We start from the raw sequence: 15,552 nt of genomic DNA on the forward strand, positions 1-15,552 counted from the left end.
CCTCTAGTGCATTACAGAGGCCAAACGGCATAACTCTGAAGTTTAATAGTCCTGCATAACATGCAAACACCGCATTCTCTTGATCGTCCCCATCGAGGGCTACCTGCCAGTAACCTGATCTTAAGCCCAGGGTGGTAAAGCATCTCGCTTTACCCAACAAAGCCAGTATGTCATCTATTAGGGGCAAAGGCACCGCTAAGGGTTTGGTAATGGCATTCAGCTTCCGGAAATCCACACAAAATCTGTGCCCCCCCCCTCTTTCTCCACGATCATTACGGGGAAACTCCACGGCGAGGTGGAGTGTTCAATTATCCCAGCCTCCAACATCTCAGACACTGCCTCCTCTACAATTTTTCTTTTATGAATCAAGGTTCGGTAGGGTTTCAACCTCACAGGTGGGTGATCTCCTGTATCAATCTTCATCGTCACTGTGTCTGTGCATCCCAATTCCCAATCGCTGGAAGTAATAATATCTCGATTGTGCTCTACCAGTTTTATTACCTCCCTTTGGTACTCAGGCAGGGCTATCACTTCCTCTGTTTTTATTCTGGATAATTCACTCCAATTCCGTGTCTCCTCTCTATCCCAGGTCCCTATTCTTTGAATTCTCTTAACAGGGCAGGCTGTCCCCACCTGGGTTCCGCGTTTAACCTGTACCGTCTTACAAGAATTATTTTTTAACAGCACCGGGAATCTTCCAGATCCACTCACTATAGCATCACTAATCGCCACTTCAACATTCCCGTCTCCCTCTTCTAGGGAAGTCACCTGGTATCCATCAGGGATTCCCTTCCTTCGCCACTGGATCTTTCCTGTTGTGGACACTATTGTTAGGGGAGGAATTTCCGTATCCTCTGAGGTCACCACCGTAAGGTCCTTTAGCTGCTTTTGGCCACTCAGGGGGATACCTTTGCCCTTCAACCACAGGGTCGGTGGAGCAAAGGTGACCGCTGCTCCCATTTTTTCTAGCCAATCATATCCCAATATTAATTCCTCACACAAATCGAGTACCACGTAAGCCTGTAATTGCCCCCTTATCCCCTCTATCTCATAGGGGAGCCTGGTCAGTCCTTCCAGGCATAAACGTCCTCAGCCACCCATCTTCCGATAAGTACTGGACTTAATCAGTGTCACCGAGGTGCCCTTCACCTTAACGCCTCCCCCACCACCACCACCACCATCGGGTATTTAAGATCTCGACTCTCTTTCAAGATACGGCGAACTTCCACTCGCTTTGACCCTTTTCTTCCTCCTGGGTTAACCCTCTCTGCAGTGGCTTCCCTCTCTGCTTCTGCATCAAGGAGTCTACCCTTTTTCGGGAGTACTTTCTTCACGTATGGCCTGGCTCCTGACAACGGCAGCATTCCTTTTTCGGGCAGTCTCGTGCCATATGACTGAACTGACCACAGGTCCAACAACTCAGGCTGCTCCTCGGCTGGCCTGGCTTCCTGGTCTGTAAGGGTCATCAGGTCGTAACCCTGTTGGTCTCTTCTCTAAGGCGCCCCTGGGCAGGCGGGAGGCGATCTCCATTCTGACCGCCTGACCTGCTATTTTCTTGTGGGACAGGGGGTGGTCTTCTTTTATCCTTTCTCCTTCCTAACCTACGGTCCACCGCGTCCGTACATCGACCAGCCATATGGCCATAATGACTCTGTCTCTTACAGATCGGGTTACTCTCTACCCTCTTTCTTTTCCATCTATAGGCCAAACGAGCCATTCCTCTCCCTCTCTGAGGGGGCATAGGGGCTTCCTGGCATTCCCTCCTTCTCTGAAGGGGAGTTTTCTTGACCCACATCGGTCGATACTCTTGGTTAGGACTACATCTCTCCGTATCATCTTCCTGTAACTGGGGGCAACGAATTCGTGCGCATACCTGCTCCCTACTCCGGGCCAATTCAACTTCTTCCTCCAGTCCGGCTGGACCATCCTTAATGACATCGGCTCGGACATCTCTATCCCTTAAAGCCTCTTCCAATATAGCAGCCAATAATGCCTGCACTGTTCCGTTTTCTCTCAGCTTCTCATCCGGGAAAGCCCTTCCAGCCAAATCAGATATCCGGTCGCCGAGGTCAGCTATGCTTTCTCCGAATTGTTGTCGGGTTTGAATTATCTCCCTCATTGCATCAAGGGGACTCCACTCCCCGGAGTACTTCCCTTCTAAAGCTGCTCGTAATTGCTCCAATTTCAACTGAAGGTTACCGGTTATCTGTTGGTAAATAAACCTTGAGGCTGACCCTGACGTGTGTTCACATGACAGCGAGATCACCTCCCTGTCTGTAAGATCATAAACTATTTTTTTTCTTCAAAAGAGAATGTATCCAGTCATCTAGTTCACCTGGATCCCCTCTAAACACGGGCAGCAGAGCTTGAGAAACTTCCATCAACTCCCGACATTCCCTGATAACACCCTCTGATTGGTATCAACTTCTCGTCGCATGAGTGATTCGCTCTTGACATTATCAGCCGACATTCTCACAATTCAGTTATTTATTTCATCAATATTGTCTGCACCCAAATGATACTCAACAGTTAAATATACACAACATCAATCAACTCCAACAAGAGAAGAAAAGAAAAAAAATCACATCAACAACAAAAAAAACAATAAAAACAACATGTGTACAATTCACACAGAAAGAAAGTTACGTTCACTTCTTCTCCTTCCTTCTCCTCAGAATATAAATTCACTTCTTCTCCTTCCTCTCTTCCTTCTCCTCAATATAAACAAAATAAGCGATTTTGTTTAAACAAAAAATAAATAAATAAAACTTCCTCCTCAGAATCTAACTCAATACAAAAATATAAGATTCATTTAAGCGTCAGCTGGATTATAAGTGATAAAAACCTTTTTCACTTTCTTTTTCCTTTCAAGCTTTTAATTCAATATAAAAAAATATATATATATAAGATAACTCAACCCCAAAAACGTTCAAGCAACGGCGATTGGTCAGTTTACTTCAGTTTTCTTTTTTTCCATTTTTTTAAAAACAACACTCCCAATCTCTCTGATTTTTACTAACTATGCCTGGTCACTGCTTATGACTACGACGACCTCCCTTACTCCCTTAGATTTACTGATATCACTATTTGTGCTAATATTACGTTAAATTCACAGCGACAAGCAAAAACACGATTCTTCTCCACTTTTTAAAACACACATAAATCTTTCTTACTCTTTCTCTCTCTTACTCTTTCTCTTTCTCTCTCTTTCTCTCTTACTCTTTCTTACTCTTTCTCTCTCTTACTCTTTCTTACTCTTTCTCTTACTCTTACTCTCTCTTACTCTTTCTTACTCTTTCTCTCAAGGCCAATTTGCACAAACGACAACAGAGAAAAAAAAAATGTCGCCTACTGTGATTTCTGTGTGTCCTTGTGGGAGAAGAGTTTGTTTTCTCCTCCCCTTTCTGTATATCAGTCTTTTTCTTTTCTCTTTTTTCTTTAAAAATTTTATTTCTTTTCTTCTTTAATTTTCAGTGTTCCTCTCTCTCTTAGGGTTATTCTTTTTAAAGTTCTCTTTTCTTTGAAATGTCTCCAAGTTTTTCCTTTTTTCTGTTCGTTTTTCGCCTTTGAGTTTGGCTTTTCTTTCTTTTTTTCTTCAACCGTGTGTTTCTTTCTAAATTTTTTTTTTTTCGAACATACGTGTTTCTATATTTTTCAGTTCTGTTTCTCCTTCCTTTTTTTTTCAAATATTTCCGTCTGTCTATCTCTTCCTATTATTAAAGTCTTTCTCTTCTTCACCACGGAAGATTTTTTTTTCTTTTTGTCTTTGTTTTTGTGTCCATGGTAACAAAAAAAAAAAAAAAAATGAGAACTATTAAGTCTCACCCTTTCTTTTGGGTCGAGATCCTTGTTGCGGCAACCGATCTGTAACACCCCCGCTCTTATGAAGTTTGCTAGGACCCCTGTTGTCTTGCAAACTTCGGCTTAGATCGTCTGGTTCTTCTCAGAGGGTCGTTACATTGAATCCTATATGCTGAAAGGGAATATCGAAGCCGCAGGTAAAAGAAAAACAGACACGTGAAGTCTATTCTACTTCACAAATATATTACAGGTCTTTTTACAGATATATGGTTCAGTTCTTAGTAAGTTTTTAAAAGTCTCAAATCTCTCCTCTCTTCACAGACAGGGTCAGATGGGTTTGGAGTCAAAATGGGAATCTGACTAATTTTCAAGCGTATCGACCCAATGTGGCTGGGATGGAAAGTTTTTTCAGCCAATCAAATTACGCCATGCACTTACGGAATTACTAGCTCTGAAATCTGGGGCCCAAAAAAAATGAAACCTATTCCCATGACCTCAAAGGTCACTACCCATCATTCAGACCGCAATAGACTGAAGGATCCACCAGGGCGATCAGTACAATATATTATTCTAACATTCTCACATTTCCTGTTGTTGAGTTTTTTTCAAATAACAAAATATCTCTGGTTTTCCAAACAATAAGCAAATATATCTATTTTGACAATGAATTAATATATATATATATATATATATATATATCTTACTTTAAGTCTTTGGGATATCCGCCGTTACCCGAGATCTATTAAAGTAATCTTAGCATAGTTATTTTTAACTTTTTAAAAAAAACAAAAAAAAACAATAACAGAAAAAAATACGTATAGACGGCTAAAAAATAAAATGTAACGTAAACACCCAAGAGATACGGAAAAAAAAGGAAAAAATTACTAGCTTAAGAAGAAGTTAAAAAATTAATTAAATAATTTCGTAAATAATAAATCAAACGTAATAAAAGAAGAAACAAAATAAGAATGCAGAATTAACATAATTGATATTAGATACATAAATTGGAAAGAAATTAAAAAACCAAAAAATACGAAAATAAGGCTAACAAAAAGAAAATATAGATCTATAAAAAACCCATGGAAAATTTTTAAAGATGGCAACCTCGATAAAAAAATTCCATCCCCATGTGAGTTTTTAAAACAATTTTTTGACTGTAATTAATTGATTTTAATTGTCTCCGAAGAGAACGGTAAATAATGAAAATTCGGTATGTTATAATTAAAACAACCGTTTGTCCTTTTACCCTTCGAAACAGCTGTCAGACTAAGAAAAAATATATAATGACATGTCATAAAAAAATAATAAAAACAAAAATTGTGTACTACTAAAAAAATGTGTTTTTTTTCTGATTATATAAATTATATTGCTCTGAATTCTCATCGAGCTAAACCGAGGTTAATATTGGTACAATAATCAATATAATACCATTTAAAAGGTATTAAAATTGATTGTTAAAAAAAAATCCACATATATATATATATATATATATATATATATAGTTTCATATATATGAAACTTTTGTATTCTGTTACAAAATTATGATTACATAATAAGTGAAATGAAGGAAAAATTCACATTTCAAACATTTCAGCATTGCAAAGAAGGCGTAATCATTTTCATTTGAGCTGCATTTAACATTTCACTTATTATGTAACCATAATTTTGTAAGAAAATATAAAAGTTTCAATTTTGTCTCTTTGTTTCATTTTACTTCAGTCAAAATTCTCAGAAATCAAGCCCTCACCCCCTCGCTTTCCTGGGTCTAACACTTAGTTGAGAACATATTTTTTCCCTTCCCAATTGATCATTTAAATATATTATATCTTCCTAGTGGTCTTACTGGATTCCAGGACAAGTATTCATCTAGTCTGTAACTACTTGATGTAACATCATTGGTTGGTTGTAAAATCCAATGTGAGGTTAGTCATACTGAGATTTTATTTGGGCTGCAAATTTTTTAATATTTGGTCAGGGTTTTTTTTTCTAGTGAAAAAACCTTTGTACAGAGAGAAGCTCAAGGATAGTGTCTAGTAGGCATTCAAGTTCTTTCATTTCCTTGTTCATGAAAAATATTATCTTAATGTAAGGAAATTGGGTCTAGCATCTATCTGGGTTAGGTAGTGATATTATCATAAATGAGGGAGTTCTGGTGTGACTCTGCCTGCAGCTGGGCTTAACGACTTAGTAGTAACATGCAGATGTAGTTGTAGACATTCAGCTTCCAAGAGATAAGGTAAAAAAAATAACCATTTGATTCAGAAAACTTCTTTAAAATTTTATTTTCACAACAGTGAGCATGGCACACAATTTTGTGGTGATGTGCATGGTGATTGAAGAACAAATTCCAGTTCCACTTGTAAGCAGTTTGGAACCACAAAAATAAGGGATAACTGTTGCCATATTAACAGTAGCCATCAGGTATGACTGAACACAATGAAACATGTAAAAATTGTAACAAATGACATAAAGCCATTGCTTTGCTTTATCACTTTTCCTCATTAGAAAGCAAATGTTTCTATTGTTTTGAGAATTTTGAAATAATTGTAATTTATAAACTCTGATTGGGTTGAAATTTTGGTGCCATCTCAAGATTAGTACTTCATAAAAATCAGATGCATTTTTATTATTAGTGATACCATCAAGATAATAGGTTTGGGACTTATTCAATGATGTGTTACTTAATGTAATTTTGTTGATGTGTGAAAATTCCATCAAATGAAAGATATGCAAGTTCTTGATGAAAAAAAATGAAATATTGAATTTATTTTCTTTATTATACATTTTTACATAAATTTTATTATTTCTCCAATTACAAAGTTGTTTATAAAATTATATCTTGACATTTTGTTGCAACTTGGGTTCATTTGTTTGCTTGTTGTACTTGACTTTCAACAACCTTCATTACAGTGCCACCACCTGAAGAAGAAGAAAAGGAAACAACTTTTGGTATTTGAAGATTTCCAGATATGAATTTTCATTTGAAAATGAAAAGAGAAATTTTGGTCAAGTTAAACTTGATTAATAAGTTGTTTTTTTGCTAGAATATATATATATATATATATATATATATATATATATATATATATTAAATTGTAATTCATTGAATTTCAAAAAACTCTCATTGAAATGAAATGAAGTGGTTGAGATTCATATCAAAGAATTTTTATTATTCTAAGCAAGACAAAGAATGTTTTAGAAAGTTTATCTCCTTAACCTATAGGGTTTCGATGTCTACCATCTCATCAGAGGAGTGAAAATATTAGCAAATAGTTATAAAGGTATGCACCCTATTTGCTAAAGTCAGTGAGACATGGAAAGTCAAAGTGAAAATCATACATTTATCAGAAGTCCTGTAGCAGGAGTATTTGTAGAAAAAGGATATGAATGTTTTTGTTGATCCAATTTGTTTGGTAAAATCCATATTATACGTTCTTTACATCCGTTTGGTAATATTTTCCAAGTTATATCCTGGATAATCCGTATAGCTGTGTATATATATCCGAATTGGGCAAGTGCTTGTTTAAATCTGTTTTGGGTCCAGCCGATAATAATTTCAAAGTCTGGTGGAAGCCTTTTCATTGGAAGCTTATATTATTTTTAGCGGGGGGGGGGGGGCGAAGTGTTAGGGAGAGTAGGCAATGGTAAGTGGTAGGAGGTGGGGTGAGACATTCGTGCATATTCATCCTAATATACACATGAACACACATATACAAACTCAACACTCACACACAATATACATATGTAATATACGTACAGATACACATACACACATACATATATATATATACATACATACACATATATATATAAACATATATATACATATACACATATACACACACTTAAACATACATACATCTCTATAAAAATAGATATCTCTTCAAGTAGAATCTAAGAATCATAAAGTTTGACCGGTCGCTTAATTGAGGTCAGGTCGTGTACAAGATATAGGGACTTGGTTTGGGGGGGGGAAGAAGGGAGGAGGAATAAGAATAATATAGATATAAGGACAAAAACCAAAATAAATTAAAACAAAGCAAAGAGATGGGCCTAAAACGTAAATGGAATAATTCTTTTTTTCCTGATTTTTCCTAGTTTAATCTCAAACCTCATTGTCAATTTAAATCGTATTTGTTCTGTCAACTCAAGTTATATGTACTGCGCATGAGGTGCTAATTATTATTAATTTTATGTATCTATATTTCTCTTAGAAAGAGGATTGACATAAGTTTAGAATATACTAATGTTTATTAGCTAATTGTGAAATTAATTCTAATATTATTGATGGAACGTTTTATCTTTATTTTATGGTCCTTACGGTAATAGTTCAATGCTAAGTAAGTTAAAACAAAGGTAATAAAGTAATGATAATACCTTACTGAAAAAAAAAACGTTTAAAATCAGTATATCCATAACCTTATGCTATTTAACAATATTTAACCGGGGAAATTTTCTGCATTATTAATACATATATATACACACATAAACATATACCCACACATATATACATATACACACACATACATACATACATATATATATATATATATATATATATATATATATATATACCCACACATAACATATACATACACACACACGTACACATGCATGAATGTGTACAATATATATTTTTTTTATACATACTCGCAACCATACGGTCAATACACACATACGCTCACTTATTCTATGTATACTTACATCTAAGCCCATATATACCCACAAATAACAGGTGTATCATATATAGACAGATATACCCTCATATATATACAAAAAATGTATTTAGAAATAAAAATGTATGCACTTATTTAACACTATAAATTATAGGAATAATTAGTGCATGTAACTTACCTAAGTTTATCAATGATATTTTTTATTTTTTTAATTTTGTTATAATTTTTTAACCCCTCCTCTGCTAATTTAACATTAATAAGATGAAAAAAATGGGATTGTGTAACTATGGTTATAGAATTTAATTAACCTAGTACCAACAGGGATGACGCATCAATGAGTATAGTTCTTTCTTGTTTATACGTACGGATCTGGAGATTACCTTGCAATGGGGAATTTTTACTCCTTTTCTAGTTAGTAGATGGGTGCGCAATTATAAATTCTTTAAATGGGAAGCTACATGCTTTTGGAAATACTATTATAATTAGATCTTAGAGTGCCAATTACGTGTAGGAGATTTAAAGTGTAGTATTTTAATGTTCTTATAGTAAGGCTCTACTTAACATGTGCATATACACAAACAGAAAAAGTTATTTTATGTGTTAAAACAGGTTATTAAGAAACTATCTTTAGAAATGAACATTATTTTATTATTAGTAAAGTAAGTATTTAGATTTTAGTCAAGACTGGTGTGTATTTAGTACTTTGTTTTTACCTATTTCTCGTTTGTACGGAGAGTGTATGTTATTTTATTTTAAGATTGCTGTATTTAAATTTTTTCTTGTGTTTACATCTGGACACTAGCTCGTTCTTGGTATTAATTATGGGTTTATTGAAGGTTATGATGTTACCTGCCTCGGATATACAAAGATTGCAACACTTATCCCCTGGGGCATATGATCTAGATTTATTCAGTATTCTCCATTTAATTGAATATGGAATTTTCTTGTCCTCTAGGCTGTTGATTAATTTGGTTAAAGATGTGCTATTATTATCATTGTTTCGAGATCTTTCATTTTTGAAGGAATGTAGGTGGTTTGAGATTCTTATTTTTATTAAGCTTGATGATGCATCTATATACGTGAATGTTTTCCTTGTTTTATTACTGTTTATTTGTTCATCGGTCCCATTTCTATTGAGTCCTATATTGGGGGGCTGGGCAAAGATGGGGTATGGGGATTCATAGTCTTGGTTCTGGTTAGTACTAAATTGGTCTTCACTGGGAATTATATTATTGGATACGTTAGCTTGGCTGTTGTTGTTTCTGTTGTTATTATTATTCGAGCCCTCGCCATATGTTTTCCTATATATGTTTGCGTTCTGAACGCTTCGACTATATTCATTGTTTTCCTCGTTTGATTGGTTGTTTTTATGTTTTGGTAGTTGCGTGACTGTGTAGGCGTATACTACGTCTTTGTGTATGCAATCATTATTAAGGGGGCATTCATTTTTATTTAGGCAGTTACATTTGTTACTAGGTATTAGGTCAATTGGTATATCCAGCGCTTTTTTAATTTTCCTATTATTTGTTGAAATTATTGTCTGTGCTAGATTAGGCATTGTGGAGTATGATATTTTTATGGAGTTTTTGTTTAATATGGTACTATACTTATGACGGTATTTAAAGGATTTTTCCACTATTTTGAAAAATTCTTTTGGAATATTAGTTTTTACATTGGAGCTGAAAGGAGGGTTGAACCAAATGGCATTCTTACGTCTTACTTTTCTCTTCTTATTAAATTGTTTTTGATTTAGGATTGGGCTGGTGGCTGTGTATTTAGTGAGGAAATTTGTATTGTTCGGGACATTTTGGCTTATTCTCTTGTTGTTATTTTTTATTGTCATATTATGAGTAATTACTGAGTGTAGTTTTCTCACTAAAGGGTGTTTTTTGTTATATTCTATGCGTTCTTTATATCCTGAATTCCTTAAAGCATTATTGTAGAATGTCGATACCTGGTCAAAAGCTTTTTTGTCCGCTGATAGATTTAATTTTCTTTTGGAGATAGATGGAACTATTGATTTGATTATTGACTTTGGGTGATTAGATTGTTTGTGTACATAAAATAGGTTTAGATTTGGTTTATGGTACGGGGTGTAAGATTCATTACATAGATTTAAAGATACGTCTAAGAAGTTGGAAGTTTTTTTATTTGTGTCGACATCTATAGTTAATCCAAAGTTTTTGAAAAATTCATGCAGTTTTTTGATAGTGTTGTATTGTCTTGGTCTTGCGGGGGTGATGAATAATGCGTCATCCCTGTATAGCCCCCCTTGCATGTTGCTGAATTCTATACTAATTTCTTTTAATAAATAAAGACCCACTAAGTCAGTTACTTGTGCACTATCGGAGGATCCCATTATTATGTCGAAGTCATTAGGGGTATCTTTTCTTGTCCAATATTTACCTTCAAAATTTATTAGGGATCGTCTGGCTAATAAGATTAATTTAATCTCTAAATCCGTTATGTCCGAATGCTTTTTTGCAAATATTAGTGCCTTATTTAATAGTATTGGGGAGATTGAGTGATAGTAATTATTTATATCGAAGGTGATAAAGCTTATTTGTTGCTTATTCTTTAGTTTTAAGAACCAGTTTATAACTGAGTCCGTACATTGCCAGAGTGGGTATTTAACTTTGTCTCTAATGGAAGGTATGATTCTATCTAAGATTTTCTTGCTTACTAGACCAATGTCCAACCTAGATGGACAAATAAGTCTAATTGAAGGGTTCTCGTGGAAGTTTTCTTTGTGGTCTTTCAGTGTAAATCTGGGAGTGCCAGGAGTGACAATTTCTGTATGTTCGTGGATATTCATAATGTTAAGTAAGTTTTTAGCTTCTAAGTTGATTTCATCTATTTTGTTTTCGGGGGCAGGTTTATAGGATTTGTTTAATTCTTTGTATATAAATTTCTTATAATTGCTGTATTCTAGTTTATAATAGTTTTTGGTCTTATCAGCTGGAACAAATATATGTGAACTTTTATTGACTTTTTTCGCAAAGTTATTGATTTTCTTAGTTGTACTGTTAGGTGTATACCAGTTATTCTTAAACTTTATGTATTTGACTAAGTCAATTAGCATGTTTTCAAAATGTTCAAGTTCTGGGTTAAACATAGGGTGCTGATTTGTTTTAAGCCCGTAGAATTTTGCCGCAGTATATATATATATATATATATATATATATATATATATATATATATATATGAATGCAAATGTTTGATCTATAAAAAGTAAAATTTTATGATGTCTCTTGAATTTATTTTTCAGTTTAAGTAATGGCTGCTACTTTTCTGAATCTCAAATCCATGCCATTGAGAAATACCCCAAATCACACAGACTTTACCAATAGTGCCGTCCAAACATTGGTATATAAGTCAAAGACTTGTGAATGATCAGAGTTGATAATCTTTCACCTTAGAGTGTGTTTTCATTTTTGTACATATTATCTTAATATTTAGAGACAAGCGGTACCTAAAACCAACACATTTTTACAGAGCTCTTTACAGCACATCTTTACAAAATTTTGTGACAGTGTTGTCTGATCAAAAAAGTTAAAGCCAGCTTGCACTAAGTTTTGGTAAAAGAAAATTTACTTTCTAATTAATCATGAGAATGATGGGGGCTGATAATGAAGAGTCTTTTCTCAAGATGTAGGGAAAGGGGAACAGCTGATATTATAATAAGAAGTAATGACATTTATCAGGGAGTGTTGTGGTGTCAACTGAGTCTCCCCGGTGGCTGCTCATAAATGACAGATAGGTCATAGGTAAGCCACAAAGATAATATGATAATCGAAATGAATAGATAGTTATAGAGTTGATATTAAAATGACTTTATAAAAAAACAGGAAATATGGTAGACCCAATTCAACACTGGTCACTGAGGTTAATCACTTATTTGTACAAAGAATAAATGAGTCTTTGAAATATGCCAGACTGATAATACTGTGACCGGTTGTGTGCGGCCCTGACATATCGCCGACTCCCAACGTCGTGTATTGTGGCTGGATCGTCATTTTCATTGCTCTTGTGGCCGGATTGTTATTTTCTCGCTGGCGACTGTCGATGGAAACACACGTGGTTTCACGAAAATAGAAATATAAAAATAAAACAAACACGAAAAACACAAACGCCAATGCTTCAAATACATGTTAGAATCTGGGTGTGAAACCAAGTCCAACTCCCTGTGTACTACCAAGACTGTCAGTCACAATTTGTCTCTATCTCCATTTCGTAGTCAGCTCTAAAAACTGCCCATACGTGTCGCTATCAACCCCTATCCTCTGCGAACGCCATATAGTTGTCAACTAACTCTCTGTGTCGGTATCTGAAGTCACCCCCACCTTGGCTACCGGAAGCTGCCCTTCCCTGTTTTATCTGTTCTGTGGGTTTCTATTGTCACTGTCAAATCAAAAAGGCTCAATCTAAAAATACCTAAAGATTCATTATTTGCTATTTCCCATCTCTTTATTTATTGTAAGAGACTTCCTATTCCTTTATCTATTGCTACCCACCTCTCAGCACTTAGTGACTCAGGTTCAGTTTATAGTATCACATACCTCCCATGCCCAACTTGTCATTTATTACATAAATTACAAAAAAAAAAAAATATCAACATAAATTACATAAAATTCATACATATTACACAAATAATGAAACATCAATGTCCTTCATTTCAAAAACAAAACAACAAAGCAGAAATTCGACGTATCATTTCCAACCCAGGATCACAGGTGTGCACCTAATTCTCTCGGTATTCCAGGGGTATTTGAATACCCTTAAAAAAAATCTGCAAAGCAATCTCTTTTTTGACTGGCTCCAGACAACTGGTACAGCTTCTCATACCAGAGAGGGAAAATCAACCCAGCCCTTCCATCGAGGTAGAAAAAAAAAACAAGAGGAATTTTAACCACCTCTAAAATAACAGGCATTCCGCCATTTTGCCCCACCCTCCCAAAAATAGACAGGAGGAATTTTAACCACCTCCACAATATTTTGCCCCACCCATCAAAAATAAACAGGGAGAATTTTAACCATCTCCAAAATAATAGGCATTCTGCCATTTCGCCCCACCCTCCCAAAAAATGAAGAGGAGGAACAGTTCTACAATATTTTGCCTCACCTCTTAAAAAAACAAAAAAAAATCATGAGGAATTTTAATCACGTCAACTATAACAAACATACTGCCCCCCCCAAAAAAAAATCAGGAAGATTATTTTTCACCTCCCACCGGGAAAACCTTGTGCACACTCCAAACCTGGCTGGTCTCTCGCCATTTTTTTTTTCAATTGTAACATTATTAAAAAACAAGTAACATTTTAACAAATTTTAACTAAAATAACAATATAATTCAACACAATAAAACTCATGACCTGAAAAAAATATAGCATTTAACAATTATAAGTCTCTTCTTTTTCTTTATTTTCTCATTTTAATAATCGATTAAAAAGTCCCTGTGCAATTTTACATGCAAGAAACTTATGCCATCTTCATCATAAGAAATACATTTCAGCAGTTTTTTTGAACAACCATAAAAATATAATGTTTGTATGCAAATGTAGGGAAACAAATATTTAAAACAGTCTCCATTTTTTTTTTTACATACAAACAATTTCAATAAAAAGAAATTTTCACTGATTTTCTCTTTTTTACATTTTTTTCTTTATTTTTTTTAAAGTGAGGGGCCTTCTCTCTTCCCCTCTGCTTGCGTCTCCTAATTTTTCCCCCCACCCCCCACTCTGTGAATCGTGATGAAAAAAAATAACATTAAAATTCTAAAAGTCTATACTGGCCTCATCCCAATCACTCATCGCGTCAATTTGATCTTCACCAGTAATTTATTCTCCAAACATTAAGCTTTCATTTATTCACGTTCTTGACGTATGTTAAATACATTTTCTCAATGATTCATCTGCCACTGAATCATAGTGCCAGTGTGTCATATCCCTAACTATCCAAATTGCTGGATGCTTCTTTTCCTTCATCCCACAAAAAAACTCATGTTCCGTTTTCCGCCAACAACCTGACCAAGTCGAATCACAATGACTTAAATTTTTTCAAACTATCACCCCCAACCCCCATCACCTAGCACGTGAATTAAGACAAATCCCTGTTCCCACAACAGACAAAGTTCCAAGGTGATGTCTTAAATTAACAAACATCTCTCTCATAAAATGTGCTATGCTGCTAGCAGTCCTTGTTAACCGTGATTGAAAAGACGGACGAACGCTGCATTGCCACAAATATAGAAGACCTCTATATGGACAAAAATCGAAATGTTTAGCAATTCCTGTCCTAGTAACAAAATTATGCTCTGCCATGCTCTCCGATCCCAACCGAACACCAAGTGAAATACCTACAAATCACTATCTAATATAAAAATTTCTCGAATTAATTATCACTCCCCTCCATCATGGACTGATGCTTCGGTAGAGTCTCCACACCGGCTTGTTGCACCCCGTCCATGCTTTCACCCCCACCTGTTGGTAAGTCGCTCCAACTAGGAAAAAAATCAATCCTGACAACAAAAGGGAAAATGATCAATGAATGAAAAAAAAAAAAACCTATACAAAATGTACGACATTGCTTCTGTCTTTCTTTAAAAAAAGACACGGCACATTTTCCCCTATCTTTTTAACATTAATGTAAAAAAATATAGAAAAACTGCGACTAATTTCAATATATTAAAAAAAATGAAATTTTTGTCCACACAGATGTGAGCGACCATGCTCTCGCTCCTCATCTTTCTTTATCGATTACCCCCTCGATCCTATTGAACTAAGCTTCCCAACCCTTTCCCCACTTTTCATTGTAGTCGTCAACCTCTGACACCTCACTCTCTTTTCCTCTATCTCGGCTGACCTTTTCACCACCCCTGTCTCGGCTGACCTTTCCACCATCCCTGTCTCGGCTGACCTTTCCACCACCCCTATCACTCAAATTCTTTTTTTTTATTGTCAATTTCCTCAATGTCTTCTCCAAACACACCGCCGCTATGACGGACTCTCTCTCTCAATGAATCACACATGGAAAAACCTGTATTTGCACATGTTTCTATGAGGCAAGAAAATATACG

The 15,552-nt window shown here is 35.2% G+C and overlaps 2 protein-coding genes across 2 annotated transcripts in view; both read right to left on the bottom strand.

The window, feature by feature from the left end:
- Positions 1–216: 216 nt before the first annotated feature.
- Positions 217–960, bottom strand: LOC145271263 (uncharacterized). The gene has a single exon (XM_080126823.1). It carries the CDS (start codon positions 958–960, stop codon positions 217–219), a length of 744 nt encoding a protein of 247 aa, XP_079982949.1.
- Positions 961–6,542: 5,582 nt separating this feature from the next.
- Positions 6,543–15,552, bottom strand: part of LOC145268940 (protein LZIC-like) — a 264,815-nt gene continuing 255,805 nt past the window's right edge. The window contains exon 5 of the mRNA XM_080124590.1: positions 6,543–6,720. Within this exon, the coding sequence (XP_079980716.1) occupies positions 6,665–6,720 (56 nt within the window). The 3' untranslated portion in view covers positions 6,543–6,664. The remainder of the gene's footprint in view (positions 6,721–15,552) is intronic.

Source organism: Euprymna scolopes, chromosome 4, assembly GCF_053919585.1.
Source record: "Euprymna scolopes isolate OS-2025 chromosome 4, ASM5391958v1, whole genome shotgun sequence".
NCBI lineage: Eukaryota > Metazoa > Mollusca > Cephalopoda > Sepiida > Sepiolidae > Euprymna > Euprymna scolopes.

Bases quoted from the DNA above. Each gene is read 5' to 3' on its own strand.
- LOC145271263 (XM_080126823.1), bottom strand. From the start codon at position 960: ATGGGAGCAGCGGTCACCTTTGCTCCACCGACCCTGTGGTTGAAGGGC.